Source organism: Polyodon spathula, chromosome 21 (genome assembly GCF_017654505.1).
Source record: "Polyodon spathula isolate WHYD16114869_AA chromosome 21, ASM1765450v1, whole genome shotgun sequence".
Taxonomy (NCBI): Eukaryota; Metazoa; Chordata; class Actinopteri; order Acipenseriformes; family Polyodontidae; genus Polyodon; species Polyodon spathula.
In genome coordinates this window covers 11410428-11430006 of record NC_054554.1, presented here as the reverse complement: position 1 = coordinate 11430006, position 19579 = coordinate 11410428, and the positions used below count along the sequence as shown (strand labels likewise).

General features: G+C 35.5%; 1 protein-coding gene across 1 annotated transcript in view; it reads left to right on the top strand.

The window, feature by feature from the left end:
* Nucleotides 1-5730: 5730 nt before the first annotated feature.
* The window catches only part of LOC121296596 (rhophilin-2-like), a 29120-nt gene continuing 15271 nt past the window's right edge, over nt 5731-19579 (top strand). Inside the window, exons 1-3 of the mRNA XM_041222313.1 lie at nt 5731-5916; nt 10840-10955; nt 17797-17925. Coding sequence (XP_041078247.1) covers nt 5851-5916; nt 10840-10955; nt 17797-17925 — 311 coding nt within the window. The 5' untranslated portion in view covers nt 5731-5850. The remainder of the gene's footprint in view (nt 5917-10839; nt 10956-17796; nt 17926-19579) is intronic.

The following is a 19579-nucleotide window of genomic DNA, read 5'->3' as shown; positions in this document are numbered from 1 at the left end:
TATAACAAATTACCTGAAAGTAAGAAAGCAATCTACATTGAAAAAATCTTGAGATATAGGGAATAAAAAGCAACAACCACTTTCAGAACTGCAAATCCATTGCGCTGCCACTGTATATATCATGTATATATCAGTCACTGTTTGACTGTTTTAGGACTAGTGTTATTACTTATAAATACTGTGGTCTGCCAATGTTTCTGCTAAAGTTTCTTCAGATTAAATAGATGCTTTATATAAACGACATTTTCTTAATTTACATTTTTTACTATTGTGTTTTCCATCCCTTTCTATATAACTATTTACCAGACTTACTTCCTATTATCTTTTTTCAACCAGTGAAGATTCTGGAGTACGAAGTGACAAGGTTTAACCGCTTGGGATGTTCCCCTCTGAAACTGTGATTTTGTAGAGATTATTATTATTTTTCTAACTCATTTGAACATAGGCACCTGTCTAGTGATAATTTCTAAACCCATTTCAATTCAGAAATTCAGCTTTTAGGATTCTCTTTCACTGGTAAAGAAAAAAAAATAGAGAATACATAATACGATAATAAACACATATGAAATGAAGGGGTTTCCTAAAAAAAAAAAAGTAATCTTCTTGAGCCAAATTATTTACTAAGTTACCTGACTTTGATTTGATGATAACGGTGTGTTAACAGTCTACATCTACAAGACTGTAAAACAACAAATGAGATCGAAGCTACATAAGTAATTTACTGCACACAGAAAAATTATGCAAAAAATGAAACATATATTCCAATCTGTCAATGGTGTTAATATACATCAATAGTATGCAACCCAGCAGTTAAACTAAAATAAACTGATAGATTTAGGCTAATTGTTGTTATACTTGTATTTTTTCCTAAGGATTGATCTCACCACGTCTCATATATCTTTACCAAAACAGTTCCACATACCTGCTTAAGTGCATTCCAAGTACAGTATTTATATAAAACAAAGCAAACATTGACATACTACTGTTTTGGGGGGGAAAGCCAGCAATTGTTTACAGCACAAAATGGCATTCTTAAAAGCTGAGGAGACCAGACTAAATCAAAACCATTATTATCACATCAAAGTCAGTATCACCCTAGTATCACTCTACATAGTGTATTCAAGCTGCTGCACTTGCAAAACATGTACCACATTTTCTGAAAGCTTCCATCCGCTCTTGAAACCTGATTGCTTTCGCTGTGTCACAACCAAAGGGCAAATGTTCCAAGCTAATGTTACAACACTGTGAAACAAGCATGACTTGCGAGTAGTTCATGAATTATAGGAGAATTGCTCGAATCAAATAACAGTACAGATGGGAATTATAGGGCAAGCTGTCCCTCTGTTGCAAAAAACAAAAGTGCACCTGAAATAGAATGAACACTGTTTTTATTTGTATTTAGTTCAGGGTGTTTTATTGATGTTCATTGGTAAATTCAGCAGCCCTAATTATGTTACTTAGTTGTTTGATTCTGGTTTTGTAAAATTAAAAAAAGGAGTTATCTTAAGACTAGGTTAAGCAGTTTGAAAATACACAGCTAAAAGTCAACTAGAATGTAATAATGATACATCTTCAATCTTTGTATATGTGGATGTTTTTTATGAGCCAGATATTGAGTTGAACTCTATCTGTATATTATATAGATTACCTACACAAAAATACACATTCAATAAAATAAATTGGTAAATGACTTCATACATTTATTAAAGTGTGCAGATGTTGTAGTTTATACTATACATTTACTACTGTGTTTGTCAAAAGCCTAAACAGATCCACATTGCCTTAGGAAAGGCAAATAACCAGCAAAGTATATACTTTTACTTAAGTCAGAGTTTAGGATGATTTGGGCTATACTTCTCTGTGTTTTATCAAGCACATTGCTATGCTTTTAACATACAGTAGTACAGTCAACTTTGATATAGACAGAACAAATGCTCTCTGAACCAAAATCAGTATCAGCTCACACCTCACACATGGAACAGAGGCTGAATAAAGTTAAATCTGTCAATGGCAAAACTGAGCCCTGGGATTTAAACTGCAACATGATCCATGGCTATCTTCAAACACACAATACAGAATCTGAGGAACCTGTGTTGCATCACTCCAGGCTAATGACACACTGATTGCTGACCTTGAGCAACTATCTGTCTAGTTATATGTCAGGCACTACACATGTATTGATAGTTATCACATGACAAAAGTGTTGATTGTCAGGTCTTTTGAATGTGTGTGACAGTCTGACAAGAGAGCAAGCAAATCATGAATCATTAAGCAGTCTCACAAACCTAGGCTGAAGGAAAGGAAAGGAAAGGAAAGATAATTATTTGTCTTCTACTGTATGCTTGCAAGATATTATACTTTAAACTAAGCTTTTTTGCAAATGTATTAGTTTCCCTGCCACCACACTATAGACTATAGATAATTTCCAGCATGTAATAGGACCCCTCATCCTAGTCCTATGTGCAGCATAGTGAGTATATAAGATCACAGAAGTCGTAATACCTGCTGCAGAGGACGGTTATTGAGTAATAATTACAGGGTGCATCAAGTGTACAAGGAGATAACTGGTTTGTAATATCTGTTGATACTGCATACTGGTGAGACCCTATGTAGTGTTCAGTTCTGGTTATGACATTACCAAATAGACATTCTGGTAGGAATAGGGTCTTGCAATTGTTAACCAAGGCCATTGATGGCTATATCAGGGCTGATCATCAGAGCCACCATCATGATAGAAATAACCACACCACTTCATGTATATACTGTAACAAGTACAATGTGTGGACAGGAAAGTATGTTTAACCCTAAATTAAACAGTTGAATTCAGGGAATTGCTTTCCTAAGTAACCCAGCATATCTTGTAACAGGACAATTTGTCCAGCCACTCTGTCCATGGGTTTAAATGAAGATTCTAAGCAATGTTATCTGATAGATATCTCCTCACAATGCCATACATATTCACAACTGTAAACTGTAGGTATTCCTCACATGTTGCAATATTTAAAATATATCCAGTTTATCCTGTAATTCAATGGCTTTTTTCTTACAGTATTGATAGTTTTGCACAGGAAATAGAAAAAATAATAAAAAGATTTAAAAAAATGCACAGTATATGGTTATAAAATTAATTTCTGATCATTCTTTGGCTTAACAACCTTTATTTTGTTGTAAATGGCTGTAGATAGTTTGGTTTAATGATGGTGAATTTCATTAGTATTTTATTTTAAATATTTATCCTGAAAAAAAAAAAAAAACATTTAGAAGATATCTGTGCTGAGCTGTCCTGTCACCATACCCTAAGGACCTTATTGCTGAGCAGAATAACAGATTCAGTTAAAGTTGTATTTTTAAACAAAATCCAGGACCCAGGACAAAAATGAAAGAACACAAGGACATTCACCAACGACAGGAGGCCATTCGAACCATCAGTGCATGTCTGCTTTCTAGCTGCTGCTTAACCTTGTGAAGTTAAAGGATCTCACTGATTCAGCATCAACAAGATGGCTAGATAACCCATTCCATACCCTCACCAGTGTGAAGAAATGTCTCCCGCTCTCTGTCCTAAATTTGTTTCCTCTTCTCATTGTGCCCTGTGGTCCTGGTTCTGTGCTGTGCTTAAAGTATTGGGTAGGGTTAACTTTGTCAAATCCTTTTAAGGTTTTAAAGACTTCAGCTGAGTCCCCCATAATTCTACTTTGTTCTAGGATAAATACATTCAGTTCCCATTCATTCAAACCCTGGGATTAGACTGGTTGCTTTTTGTTAGACTCTTTCAAAGACCAGAATGTCTATTTGGTAATGTCATAACCAGAACTGAACATTACATTTGGTCTCACCAGTATGCAGTATCAACAGATATTACAAACCAGTTATCTCCTTGTACACTTGATGCACCCTGTAATTATTACTCAATAACCGTCCTCTGCAGCAGGTATTACGACTTCTGTGATCTAATATACTCAGCCAATACACATTGTCACATACCACCATGGTGATTGTTTTACAATGGGTGTCAATGAATCATGGTCTCTGAAAACAACATGTGTGAAATGATCATGAGGAAAGTGTCAATGTGTTGCTTTGGGCACCAGCTTTAGAAAGAGGAATCATATTGATTATAAAGTAAAATTTAATATAGTAAAACCATAGCAAAGTATAATAAAGCACAGTGAAAACATGGTAACACATAGGTGAGCAAATATATTATAGTATAGTCAATTGCAAAATTGCAAAATTTTGAAGTTACCTCATGCATCATAATCTGTGGGCATGTCTGTCAGTCCTGTCTGTCTGTGTATGTCACACTTACAGTTTTAATATATCTAGAGAGCTGCTTATCTAATTGTAAGAACATTTGAAAATGACATTATTTTTTTAGAAGCTATTTTGCGAATCAGAATCTGGGGCTAAATGGAAGCTTTAGTCCATGGTTGATCTCGGCCACGGTGTTACGCTTTTTCACGTTACTGATGGATCATTTTGAATATATAGCCTTGGCTGGTGGTGAATATCACTGACAAGCTTGTCTGATCTTTGCGGATGCCAGGAGGGGCTGACTGATTCAGTTCTAATAGCTGTGGCAGTTCTTCAGTCTTCTAGAATTACTAGCCACTTTGGCCAAAGGTCAATATCTAGTGTAAACATAACAGGGAGGTCCATCTTTGTTTCTTCCATTCTTATGTAATTCCTTTGAACACCCTACAATAGATATAAATACCTGTCTGTGTTTCTAGTGCATTCTTTGCAAGTTCTTTGTTATTTGAAATCAATATGCAAAGCAAGAACCATTGACTTCATCAAAATAAGATTTGATTCAAAGCACCCACATCATTTCAGCAAGCTTTATAAGATATTCTTAAAATACATTACTTGCCTACCTCCCTGACTATTGTACATTATGACTGTTAATATAGTTATTTTGTCATCTTTTTGGAATCTAATTTCAATGCAAAATGTAATCTTCAATGAATGTGTTTTAAATCTAGAAATTGGTTTGCCCTTATACAATCATTATATACACCTGGAGCACAATCAAACCATGTTACTTGGTTTAGAGTTATTTAAGATACATTATCAGATAGAAACAAACAATTTTAACCTGGAAGAAAACTACTCAAAACAATAGTTGAACCACCTCCATACAACATTTTTGCTTGCCGGGTTTATATTTTATTGCCAGAGCTGTCTATTCACTTGCTTCAAAACAGGGCCCTACATCTCCCTACATCTGCTGTGATGTGATCAGTTACAGTAAATAGTGTGTTGGATTTTTTTTTTTTTTACTTTATAAACTAACTATAAAACTCTAAATAGTGATAAACACTAATGACATTGAGAAAGACTTCTAGATATGCATCAATTTCCTGTGGCAAACCCTAGCCAAATCACAGCAACGGGAGTGAGGTACAGCGAAAGTAAGGTAAAACACAGTCAAGCTACATTTTGAATAAATATATACATGGTTTCGTATGTTATAGCACTTCGTCAGTTCTATAACCACTATCCTCTGATGCATTGAGATGTATTTTATTGGAGAAAAGGGCGTTGCTAAGAGTGCTTTATTTTTTGTTGCTGTTGTTGTTGCAAACAAACGCAGCTCACGATGACACACCCTGGCCTTTTTTTTTTTTTTTTTTTTTTTTTTTTTTTTTTTTTTTTTTTTTTTTTTTTTTTTTTTTTTGTGGAAGTGAGCACGTCAGCTCTTCAGGGCGGAGTTTTGGATAGTCCGAATCTCAAGCGCTGTGAAACGTGTTGTCAGAGAAAATAGTGTAACCTTCTGAAAAGCAGCACCTGGCACGCAAGGAGAAAAATAACTTTGGTGAACGATTTATACGGCTATAAACCGGAGTGATGGATACAATACTATCCAACGGACACAAGGAGAACAATGTGGCTGCTAGTGGCTATTTCAAAAAGGTAGGATGGATGAGTAGTGAGTAACTTGTGTGGATTTTGCTTTATTACTGATATTGTTCAGTACCCCATGTCAGGAGTACAACTAGGCTGGAATTCAGCAGCATCTTTGACTCTTTTCAGTTTTAGGTCATGCAAGCTATTGTTTTTTTTTTTTTTTCTTCTAACTTAGTTTTGTGATTGTATACATTGTTTAATAGTTGTATTTTGACCCACGCGTTGGGTGTTTCATAGCAAATGTATTATTTTTGATTCGGTACGGGAAAGGGAACCGTGGAATGTTAATAAACAGAGTTACACGCAGTAATGTTAGTAAACTACCGTAAGTACTGTCATAACTTTCGTAGAAGGTATATGTTTAATAAGGGGTGTTTAGAAAACGTTATATTAAGTATTGAGTAAGCAGCATACTTTAGAATTTTAAAGTACTACGTTGGTGTGGGTTTAAGGTCTTTAAGTTTTGCGTAAACGAAAAGTGGAACTTGACAGGTGTTAGTTAAATTTACATACTGTTGAGGCGACCATATTAATATTAAGCAACAGTTCGCTGAACCTGTTCCCGATTGCATCAATGTGAATTTGCTTTCGGTACTCAAATGTGATCCAGGACATAAGACAAACAGTCTAAGCGAACAGGTAAAGATTGATCATACATGAATACATGGTTATGTTTGGGAAGTGGTGTGTATGGACGCCTGTTTTAATATCTGCGCAGTAACACATTCTGCTGCCTGGTTTTGTCGTTACTCTATTGGCACACTTAAAACATGCGGTACAAACTAGTAAGATCATGTTGTAGGTTCTGAAACATATAAAACTAGCGTGGCTAGGTTGACACGGTATAACGTCATGTAAAAAAAGTATATAGAGTTATCAGCGTTAATATAAAGTGTTATGAGGCGTAATATTTTTTGACGGGTGTGGTTCACAGACCACATTGGAGCGCCCTTTTCTTTCAGTGCGTGCACCTGCAGCACTATTGCATTGCTCTACCTACGTGCGGTTACCTGTTCTTGTTTAAAACATATATAATGCAATAAACCTGTTACTGTTACCGTCTGCATTTCACTGGAAATAGAGATACAACTGTCCTATAGTAATTTAATGTATTTATTTATGTAGGAAATATATTCATTAATGAGTTTTTAAACAATTGATTTTGATAAGTCCATGACATTCAGTCTCCAAAATCAGAAAATATCCGTATATTTTTTTCTATCATTATGTGTTACATTTTTAGTAACCTAACTCCAAAATGCAATGTATTACTGTTTAAAGAAAGAGCATTTTGCAGTAACATGGGGATTAAGGTCCACTGGACATCTACTGCTGAACTGTTTTAAAACAGAACCCACATAGTCAAAAAAAAAAAAAAAAAAAAAAGTATGAGGTCTTTATTATGTTACTGTTTATTGTGGGCATGACCATTAAACAGGCTGGAAATGTTGGTTACCTGTCATGCAACAGAGGTGTGTGACAGTTTGCAGTAGAAGAGAAGTCAGTTACACAGGCACATTGGAACTCCAGACTCCAGTTTCTGTCCTTTTTTATTTACTTGTGGTTTTAGATCTCATGGTCCTTCCTTAAGTAACTCTGACTTGTCAACAGTAGACTGTGTACATTATTAACTCTATGGTACATGTTCATGTCTGTTTGTTTAAAGGCAGCTAAGTAGGGACTATATCGGATCGTATTCTCCCTTGAGGGAAGCAGCCTCAGTTTAGCTGTGGGTTGGTAATAATAGTGAATAGTCATTGAGTGTTTAGTTAATGATTACTGAAGGGCAGAGAGAAGGGTGACGTAGAAATAATTGACGTCCTACAAGCATGCCAACATATATACTGTATGACACCATGGTTACTGTTTACGACGTTTGCCTCACTGTTCCTTAAAATGTTCTTATCATGCTTAGTTGATGGTTCAGATGTTGTATAGTCCATAAATGTACAGTAACTTCAAATGCAGTCAGACACAGTCTTTGTTACCCTACCCTAAATAGGCAAACCCCCATCGATACCCTATATATATATATATGTATATATATATATATATATATATATATATATATATATATATATATATATATAGAGATAGATAGATAGATAGATATATAATATTTTTTAAACTATGTACATATTGTAATTCAAGAGATTTTAAAGTCCAGAAAGATTAGAACAATGCATTACTATTGATTTTTAGTAAATCAAAGAATAAAAATAGCACGTTCCTGCAGTAATCAAGCTTTAAGAAAATCTTTACTGAATTCAGTGAAAAGAAAAATAAAATATGTGACAATTCTATAAATTACACAGAATACACGTTTCTCTTGGAAAAACATGTTTTGGACAGCTCATTTTGAGTAACCCCTTGACTTCTGCATTGTTTTCTCCAATGAGAGGGGAGTTGTCAGATATACCTGTGGTTTTATATTTAAATGTGTCATTGAAAGCCTAGCTAAGAAAGGGCCCTTTGTTCCATGCCTGTGCTCTTCATGCAAGCTATAACTGCCATTAGACATTGTCCACCACTTCCTGTGTCAATTAGAAGGTAAATAAAAGCCAGCCCCTGGGCTGATATAAATGGCATGTTCTTTTGTTTCCAGGCAACACAGGAGAGAGCCATGCTGTGCTCTGTGTAATGTGAATTTAAAAGCCATTCACTGTACAGGGTTTCTGCTGGAAATCAGTTTTCATTATTGCTATGCCCGTTTCTTTACCTTTTTATTGTCCTATTTTATTGTTGCAAACAGCATGCAAGCTTTCATGGGTTGCATGCATGGGAAAGTGGGCTTTTGCTTTTAGTTGTAGTGTTTTTTTTTTTTTGTTTGTTTTGTTTTGTTTTGTTTTTAATGTGTTTTAACTTCATGAAGAATTGGTTTTGGACCTGCCATATTGGGCACATCATTTTGTTTAAATGGACTGACTCTCGCTGGCATGGTTTTTGGCATATTTGATATGGGCACACAGTAAATACAGTATAATTGTAAATCTCGAAAAACTACTCACTTCTAAATCTTTTGTAGTCATTTTTGTATTACTTTAGTATAAATACATGTTAATTTGGATTCATATGTTGTTTTTTTTCTGACTTTATGTGAACGAAAAGACACACATTTGCCCATTTTCCCATTGGAAATAGTGATATTTTGAAATATCACTGTCCTGGTCACAAAAGCAAAGTTTGTGGGGAATAATAGCCATTTTCTATACTTTTGAGGCATAAGCAATTAGGAAAGAACACTTACTACCCAGGAACAAAAATTGTGTTACGTCAGTGTAATCAGTAAACAGTAATTACTGTTTAATAACGGAAAACAACATCACAACGTGTGCCATTGTCGACTTACTCTGTGCCATTCATTGAAATGTTCAGTACAACAGAACCCGGGGCTGCCTTTGCAACCACTGCACATTTTGTCTTGTGTCCTTTCTTTTGTTTTCATTTTCGTAGCAGATCCTGCACCTTTTTTTGCAGTCTCTGCTTCCCTGGTGTTGGAGGGATAGTCACAAATGCGTGTACACAGCTACTTTGCGCAGACATTGTGATGAATCTGGCTGCCGCAGACGCCTGCTTTATTGCCTTGTACCCAGTGCTTTGATAGTATTTCGTCACAGCACTGCCATTTGCAGCAGGGTTACCTTATTAAGTAGCTGCAGGCTCTTTTGTTTGTACAGTTTGTACTGTTCTTGGCCCCACATCCTCTTCATCATCATCGCTAAGTGATAAGTCAGTATCATTGACGCTGGTACTGAAATTCTTCGAACCAACTTCACTACCGTTGTCGCTCCCCACGTATGTTGCCTTGTTTAACTTTCACTAAAAACTATATAAGCTACAACTAAACAAGTAAAACTGATAATAAAACAAAAATAATAATTTAAAACACTATATATATATATATATATATATATGAAACGCTAGACTGAGAAACCACGCGTAGAATAGAATGGGAAACTTAACGTACGCACGTACGACATGGTACTGTAAGTGGGTTTTCATTTGACGTACGTGCCTACATCATGGTGCTGAAGTGGTTAAAGCAAGGGGGTCTTCAAAAATGCTGATAACAGATATTTTCTGAAAGTGAAAGCTGCTGATCCAGACTGTTAATCACCCATTACTTCAAAACGCTCAATCATAATTATAAAGTAAGACTAAGAAACTTACCAGATTTAGTCTCATTTACTCGAATTGATCAATTTTATCTTGAACATCGTTGTGATTGAAGTGAGTGGCAATCACATGTTTTCAAGGAGTGTTGATTGTGCATTATTGCACAAGTGTGAATAGATTTAGAAAAATGATTATATATTTTAGTAATGTAGTGTTTTAGCTGCATTCTTTAAATCAAAATGAACTATATAACTAAACTTGCAACTGGCACCACCAAAAAGAAATGTGTTTTACAGACTGCTTCTAGAACTTTCAGGTCAATTATCCAAAACTTTTTTTGTGTTTTTTTTTTACCATGAAATCTAAAAATTTGACATTTTAAGGGATTCAGCGTATTTAGAAAACAGCCTGTTTTTCCTGCCACATTCTTTCTTGTGTTTCACGCAGACAAGACTTGGTTTATGTGCAGTAGGCACAACACCTGTTATTTGTGCTTATGGTTTATTTACACAACAGAGTAGCTACCAACTCCCTGGTTACATCACACAGCTGAAAAGGAAGGATTAACAAGTGGCTGCATTATCCACATAAATATTAATGCATGATTTATGTTTTCCAGTGTTAAGAGAATAAAACATCAGGATTACAGAGTCTTTGAAACCACTTCAATGGCCTTAATCTATTATCCTGTACAAAAACAAATTCAGGTCCTGAATTATTTTTTAATGAACTGTCCCATACAGAATATGTGCTTAGTGCATTTCTCCCATAGTTTCTTCAGCACTGTTGAAACCTTTTGTTTTGTTTTTTCAGGGCTGTAACCCCTTTGCACAGACGGGACGAAGCAAGCTGCAGAATGACCGTGTCTCTCTGAACCAGCAGATCATTAAGGAGATGCGAATGAGGGCCGGTGCTGAAAACCTTCTGCGGTATGTTCCCACCATTGTACGCAGGGCAGCAAAATGCACTCTTTGTTCTGCCTGCTGTATCGTACTGTACTGGCTGACAGCAGCAGGCAAGCTGAACACAGAGTGCATCGGGAGACACTGAACAGTATTAGCAAGGCCCTTTATTTTATTTTATATTTCCAGGAAATGTATTAGTGTTAAAACAAATATGAATAAACAAGACAACTTATATTCAGTCTTCCTAGTAAATATGGGGGTAATAGTAGGGGATAGAATACAGCTCCATTCTACTGACTGTGAATGCTAACAGCAGTCTGTGTAAAAACTGGTGAAGGACCACAGTATATTGACAGTTTTTTGTGGGTCTAAATTATGTGAATATATGTAAAAAAAATAAAATAAAGTGGAAGGTTTTGTAAAGCCTGAAAGTAAGGGCCTTCAGTACCTGCCATGCTTTATTTAAGTATTCTTTCAGTTCATACAAACCGTTCCCTATAGGTGGTACAATGAACGCAATATTGTGTTTGATGCAGGAAGACACATTTTTTGTACACAAGCAGTCTGAGCTGTTACAGGATTGCCTGTGTTTTTGTTCTAGACAGGCTAGGCCAGCCCAATCTGAACTGAACAAAGCATTATTGTCTTTATTGTTTTCAGTTTTGGGATGTGGTTTTATTAATAAAGACATTAAGAGGTGTCAGAGGAAATTCCTACTGTGAGGGCAGGGAAGAGTTTTCTTTGGCAGCAGGGATTGAGCTGGATTGAGAAAGCTCCAACAGGAGTGACAGTGATATGGAACATTCTGGAATGTTTACCACATGGAATGAGTGTGAAGCAGTTTTTAAGTTGCATAGCAGTTTAATCCTGTTTTAAGATAAAATTTACTCCCGTAGATAGCACACTTCAGAGAAAGTTTTAGCTGGAATTTTTACCTCGGGATTTATGTTTGACTGTAACTCCCTGTCTCCTCTATACAGCTACAAACACACCAAACATTTAAAAAAATAAGGTTTTTTTTTTTTTTTTTTTTTAAATAAATTGGCGTTCTCATTCCCTGAAGTAGGAGAGCAGGCATATGTAGAACACTTTCCAGCTGACTGGTTCTGACTCCCACCTTGGACATGTCGGCTCCACTTTGAAAAATGTACACTTTGTTCACTTCCACAGCCTGCCTTGGGCAAGCCTGGGTAATATTCAACCCTGATGCAAAACAACTCATTTTCTGTCCGTTTTGTTGGAGACCACTAATACCAGTGTATTGTTCACATGCTGGAATAGAAAGCCATGTTGTAGATGAAGTTTAGCATGACAGCTTTTTTTTTTTTTTTGTTCTCTTATGGCTATGTGCCCACCCAATACACAGGTTACTGTATCCGTTGCATCTACAGTACAGTCTGAGTAGAATAAGAATTTAAGACACTCTTAGACATCAAACCCATGAAGAAAGTAAAACACTAGCTCACACAAACTAGGGTTAAAAAATACATTTTCTTAAGTACCAAACAGTACAGCAATGGTCAAAAGTTTTGCGTCACAGAATTTTAAGATTGAAATATAATAATAATTAAAAAAAAAAAAACAACTGTAAGAACATAATTTAGATCTTTTGCACCGTGTAATCAAAGAAACTACAAAATTATATCACAAAAGTCTACCGGAAGCCATACTAGTACTACAGTATTTCTGTTAGATTTTGAAATGTCACATTTGTCAATTTTTGTCTGTTTTACGTTAAGTATATAGAAAATTAAAAATCGTTATGTAATTCAGTATAGTAACATAACATTATTCATCAGGTTTTATTCAACTTCATGAAGCAAAATTTGTACATTCTGTAGGGTGATGCAAAACTTTTGGCCATAGCTATAGAAGAAAGAAAGCGAGTCTTCCCAAGCTTTTGCCTTCTGGGTTTCTTCAGGGGAATGTAAAGTACAGGAGTAGATTACATTTAAAATAATTCTACGACAAAGAGACAAACATAGAAGCAGAACAGTAAAAGCCTTTCCTTTCCTCAATAATTGCAGATATGTCATGCTAAGAATGGTGAGACGTGTTGAAGTGTACGGTAGGGCTACAGGCACTCCTTCTTTGGACTAGATTGTGGATTACTCATTTGTCACTCCTTTGTAAATGTTCACCATAATAAAAGCATAGCAAAGTGTAATAAATAAGCATTGTAACGCATTTTAAAAAACATAGCGAAGCAGGGTAAACTGTTGTAAATACATAGTGTAACCATGGCAAAGGCATGGGAAAAGAGCAGAATTGCTGTGCAAATTTATTGGGGTAAACTTGTACTGGGCTGTCAGTGTACACAAATAAAACCAATGAGTTCATGTATTTCTTGTATACCTGTTTATTTCTTGTATTATGCAAGATATTTCAGGATTTCATGTACAATATAAGCTGTTTGACATCATTGCACCCACATTCTTCACTGCCACCCACCACAGGTGTCATTTCATACTTTATTGCCACTAGTATACAGTATAGAAGATACATGTATTTTTTGTATCAATGACCTTGGGTTTGCTTTTGTTTCTTCCTCTTGTTCTGGTTGTTTTCCAGTTTAAAACTCAATGCCACACCCTAGCCTGTGACCACTGATTGCTAGCTTTCAGACCAGTGAGCTCAAGTTTTAGAGCTATGAACCACAAAATGGTTTACAGCCAACTCTTACCTTTTAGTGTTAAATTCCTGCCAAAAGTGGATTGATACCATTTTTTTTTTCACTTTCGTTCAAATCCGTGACCCACTTATCAGCTAATGCATTCACAGGCTGGCAGAACCTGTAATACAAGTCTGACAAATATATTTCCCTCGAAGGACCAAATACAACCACATGAATGCAATAGTCCAATGCAATGGCTTTGTTTCTAAGCTGTTAGTTACTGTTAACTACCTGTGTACAGTAATTTTAAATACTACATTAGTTAAACTAAAGCACTTGTATTCTAGTCTATGAAAAAGTTAATTATCCCTGTTGGTGAGATGAGGTTAAGAGTTAACTGGTTCACACCCAGTCTTTGTCCTTTAACACACTTGCAGCAATAATAAACATTGAACCTTTTAAAAAATTTAAAAAGGATTGCTTTTTTCCCCTTAATGTTTTTCAATACAGATATAAGTTTAAAGAAACTTAGAAACTTACAGAACTTATTTTTTTAAACTTTTGTAATATATTTTAAATCTGCTTAAAAAAACCTTGCTTCCTGTTTGTGGCAAAACATTTCCTCCTGTTTGATTAACCTATCTACAATATCCCTCAGGTAGTTTGCTGTCAAACTTCAAAGCAGTTTGCATTCCTAGCAGTACTTAAATAGAAAAACCCCATTCTCCAGAATGTTGACAATCCTTTCAGCACATTAATTTTGAACTGTGATGACAAACATTAAGCATCTAACTGTATAAAAATGCAGTTTAAGTGATAATGTTATGTGTACAACCTGTGTACAATTCTTGAACCCAGTTCCTATAGGTGTTTGGGATTTCACATTTGTATCAGCTGTCAAAACAAGCTTAAAGGCATACAAGTTTTAATCCTCTGTAGCAATGTGTATGTTTAAATACATATACAGTAATCTGTCGCGTATCTGACTGCGGTGGGACCAGAGTAAGGGTGGATATGTAAAAAGGCGGATGAATCAATCCTGTTTTAATTATTATTGAACACAGCTGTACCAATTACTATATTCAACCAATTATTGTTTTGAGATTCAGCTTTTATTAGGGAGCTCCCCTAAATCCCTTGTTTAGAAAGATACAGGGTATTAATGCTTGTGACAGAGTAGCCGTCTGCCTTGTGGGTGTGTGCATTCGCTGCTGAGTGACAGGCAGGAGGTCGAGACAGAGGTTGATACGCCCCGCAAGCAGACAGGATTTATTTACATATCAACACACTGAACAGCTCACTTGACACTACCAGCAATGGCAGCGCACGGGGCACATACAACACAGTGTATGGAAACTTTGGCAGGATCTACAATCTCTGAACTAAACTTCTCTGTTCAATAATAAATTATGTTGCTGAAGAGGTTAATCATGGCGGATAAACAGGGAGGATATGTGACGGCAAGATACGCGACAGATTACTCTATTCATTTCAGTTGCACGTTATTACAATGCCTTAACAGCAAGCATCAAATTATAGAAATGTTTTAATGAATTTTTTAAGTTCAATGATTCCGAAAGTTCTGTAGTGTGTCAGAGTTGTACTGAATTGTATTGTTTCTTGAGTTTGGTATATGGTATATTTAATTACAGTATTTAATTACTTTAACTGTAGGTGTTAAAGTTTTACTAAATTGCATTAATTTAATGATTTTAAGTTTTGTCATTTTATATGCTTAATGTGATAGGTTACTAGCTATCTATCATTGGTAGGTACTTGTGTACTAAGTACTTTGTTAACTTTATTCTATACATTTATTAAAGGTACAATAATTGTTATTAATACCTGTTCCATACAAATTGATTATACAAACTAGTATCGGACCCAGTTAGCTCGATTGATTAAAGTACATACTGTACAAGGGCTGCAGCCATAATTAGGGTTGTATTACAACAGAAAAAAGGTAAGCTGTACCGTTTATCGGTATTTAAAAAAATAATAAAAATCACTAACAAGATACAATTTGAAGTGACGTGTTAAATTATAGTTATATTTATAATGCATACTTTTCTTATGTTAATATCTGTTCTAAGTACAGGTTCTCTATTACTTAGAAGTTTATTGTGGTTTTGCAGTGCTAAAAGCTTAGTCAGTGAGGTGCCGTCTGTTTCATCAAGAACTTCAACCCAAATAAGAAACTGATTTCCTCATTCTGTACATTGATTTCAGGCAGTACATTTCTTTCTGTTGAAAAGACAGGTAGGGAAAATAGGTGTGTGTTAGTCAAAAATAGGACAAGCATTTCCTCAGGTGTTATTGGTTTTGCATTGTTACCCAATGCAGTGACAAAGGGAAACACTTTTCCTAGAACACAGGCAAACATGGTGCTGACAGATCATCTATTTCTTGAAAACATGTTCTATAATGATGGCTTTGTGAAAATGTATGTTTCCGTTGTACTGATTTCTTCCTTTGTGTAACCTGTTTCTATAACAACATGTGTGCATCAGGGGGGGCAACATGCAAAAAGCTTTTCAAAGATTTCAAGAGTACTGATTCCAGTAAAATGTGGATTTGATAAAAAGTAGTTAACATTATCCACAAAGGCTGGCTGAAACTGTTCCACCCAGATCAATTGATCTCCCTTTGGCTGGATAGCTGTAGAAAAATAAACCATTTTAAATGTTTCATTGTGTTCCAGCTTAAATGAGGAAATTATTTCCAGGATTGTTGAATCAGACTAATGGAGTTCCCCGAGGGAACTGTAAAAATGAAGAAAGCACTACAAACTGAATAAATGGGGAACTAGGCTACATACAGATTTTTGTAAATCCGTTTAGTCACAGAAACTGTTAATCAGTCAACTGGCCTAGAAAGAGCTGTAAAAACAGTTTTTGACATTGGTGAAACTGTTCGGCCTGTTTAAGTTTGCATGCACTAAAGACATTTATTCAAGCACTCAGTGTACTTTTGTAAAAAAAAACTATAACGAACCATGACTTAGTTTTCGTAGGAAAAACATTACAGAGGAGCGCTTGATTGGCATTACAGAAGGTATTAGTGCTGTATGGATAACTCGTCTTTGGTGTGGGAGTGCAGAGTTCCTCTTCTAATCAGCTGGAGTCTTTTAATTGCATTTCTTGCAGCTGGGTGCCAATGAGAGCTTTTACAGCTGCCTGGTACTAGTAGGTGGGCGGGAAAGTTGTTGTTTTACTGCTTTGGTGTGTGCGTTGTTACAGGTTTGCTGTCAAATAAATATCAAATGTTTCTTTCAGGAAGAACTGTATGAGTGTGTGTTTGATTAAAGCAGGTAATACTGCACACTTGACCTGAGTGTATCAACATTGACAGTGGGTTTTTTCTGTCTTTAAAATGACAGCATCAGTCATCAAAACAAGTTTGCCCAAATTGGTTTTGCAACAAGCAGAAGCTTCAGAAGTGCGTGCATTGCTTTCAGTACGCTGTCAAGAAACAAACAGGCACCGTTTTCTCACATTGTCTAATGTGGCTTTAAAGAAACTGCTTGGCATTCGGGTTTGAGATCAGTGTAGCTGCAGATTGTGTAAGACTTGTTTAGAGTAACTGCTGACCAAGGTTTTGAAATATATATATTTTTTACTATATAATAACTGGTCCCTGTTTTCTAGTCTTCAAAGACAACTCTGTATAATGAAAAGTTGCTTCTACTTCCTGGTACAATATCACTTCCTGTGCTGTAGTTCAATTTCACTCCAGGTAGGTCACATGGTCTTGCTGCAATCCGGTCATACGACCTACCGCACAGATTGCGATGAAGGGGTACCAGAGAGAATGCTGCTAATGCTTATAAAAACTAAATGGATTTGAAAGCCCGGTTAGCACTTTGTAATTAAAAATATTATTATTATCAATTGATAAAAATATAATTGATATGAGATATACTACAATACAGTAACAGTGTACTATATGAGTACAAACAACTTTATTCACAGTATAGACATTTCAAAAGAGCTGTAAAAAGGCTGACACCATTTTTTATTTTTATAACACTTTTAAACTACATCTTAGGTGAGGAATAAAACACTTATTTTTATATTTTCCCTTTCTATATAATAAAGGGCTTCATCTTTAAATACAAGGCTATGACTTTTCAGGAGGACCTTCAGTTCACGACAGAAAGCTAACTAATGTCTTTCTCCCTCATGCTCAGTGAAGAGGCTTTTCATTCTTGAGGATTCAAAGACTGACTAATGTCCTTCTGCTTGTTTCCAGGGCAACCACAAACAATAAGGTCCGGGAGATGGCAGTGCTGGAGCTGAGCTATGTCAACTCCAACCTGCAGCTTTTAATGGAGCATCTGGAAGGCCTCAACAGCTCTGTAGAAGTCTATCAGAACGCAGAGTAAGTTGTGAAGTAGCTTGTTCCTGTCTAAATGGAATTGAATGCCCATTCTTTGTAAAGGTTCACCACAGTACATTTGCAGTGCTTTCCCTCCTCTTATACCACACTTTGATGTGATTTATCATCCTTCAAAATCTCCTTGTTTGTGGATATTACCTTGCTTTACTGAAACGATTTGCAAGTCCCTACATAAAACATTTGAGTTATTTATTTCTGGTTTGGTATCTATTTTGGTTTCATTGACAGAATTGTGCATTTATAGCCATTTGGAGTAAATAGAATCAAGTCCATAGTTTAAAATACAATAAAATGCCTATTCACATGTGTTTCATTTTGGAATTTTTGAAACTGAGCATTTCCAAGTGAACTAATCGGTGTTCTTTATGAAATTAAACGTGCAACATTCCAAGAGAGGATCTTAAACAAAAATATAATCGAGAGATTGCTAAGAGCTAGAACACCTTTAATAGTATTAACATATTCAGTGGGGTTGTTTCCTTTTCAAAAATGGATTTTGCAACAGTAATAGGCAGGTTTCAGTATCTAGGTGACCTTTTATCACAGTATTATTTAACAGATAATCTGTAACTAAGTGGCCTCTAAATGGCAGTACGTCCGGAAAAACACATTGAACTTAAAAGTAGGGAAAGTAATCAGTATTCCGTGTCATAGATCTTGAAAATCTGCCGTGTCTCCAGTGGCAACCACAATGAAAAGAGTGATTAGTCCAGTAAATGGAAATGCATTAAAATTTGGCATTTGGTAAAAGAACACCAGTTCTGCAATACAGTACCCTCCGGTGATTCAGCTCGAGCCGTGTCTTCTCAGAATGCCAAATGCCAAGGCTTATCTGTACAGTCATTTTTTAATTAACAAGCACTTTGTAAGGAACTTCAGAGCGGTATATCAGCAGCACTTACATAATGACTGAGGAACGAACTCCCACTTTTCAAGTTCAGAGGCCAGCACGCAGCCAAAAGAACCAAACTCCTTTTTAGATTGTGGAGCAGATGGACAGAAATCTATTGCAGAGAAAAAAATTGCACATGATTGTGGGGATCTGCATTGTTAGTTACTATGACCCTATAGAATTAACACATTTTGTCAAAAGTCAAATGAAACCAGCTGAATGTCACGTTAACGTATTAAATTACGTACTGCTTTGTAGTTTTCCATATACTTAAGAAAAACTGGCAAAAATTAAAAAATGTGACATCTCGAAATCTAATCTGAAATACTATACTACTATTATGGCTTCTGGTAGACTTCTGCAATATAATTTTGCAGTTTCTTTGATTACATGATGTTAAATAAAATATCTAAATTATGTTCATATATATATATATATATATATATATATATATATATATATATATATATATATATATATATATATATATATATTTTTTATAATTATGTCTCAATCCTAAAATTCTAGGTGATGCAAAACTTTTTGTCCTAGCTATACGTTTAGACAAGGCAGGCATACATTTCAGCTCTGTAAGGATAGCTAACTCTTTCTTTCTTGTAATCAGTACCACAATACTATTACTGGATGTTATCTATTACTAAATTATATTACTGATATCACATACCTGCTTCTGATTTAGTTTACAGAAACAGGTGTTAAGCCTTGAATTTGAGCGTGGAATCT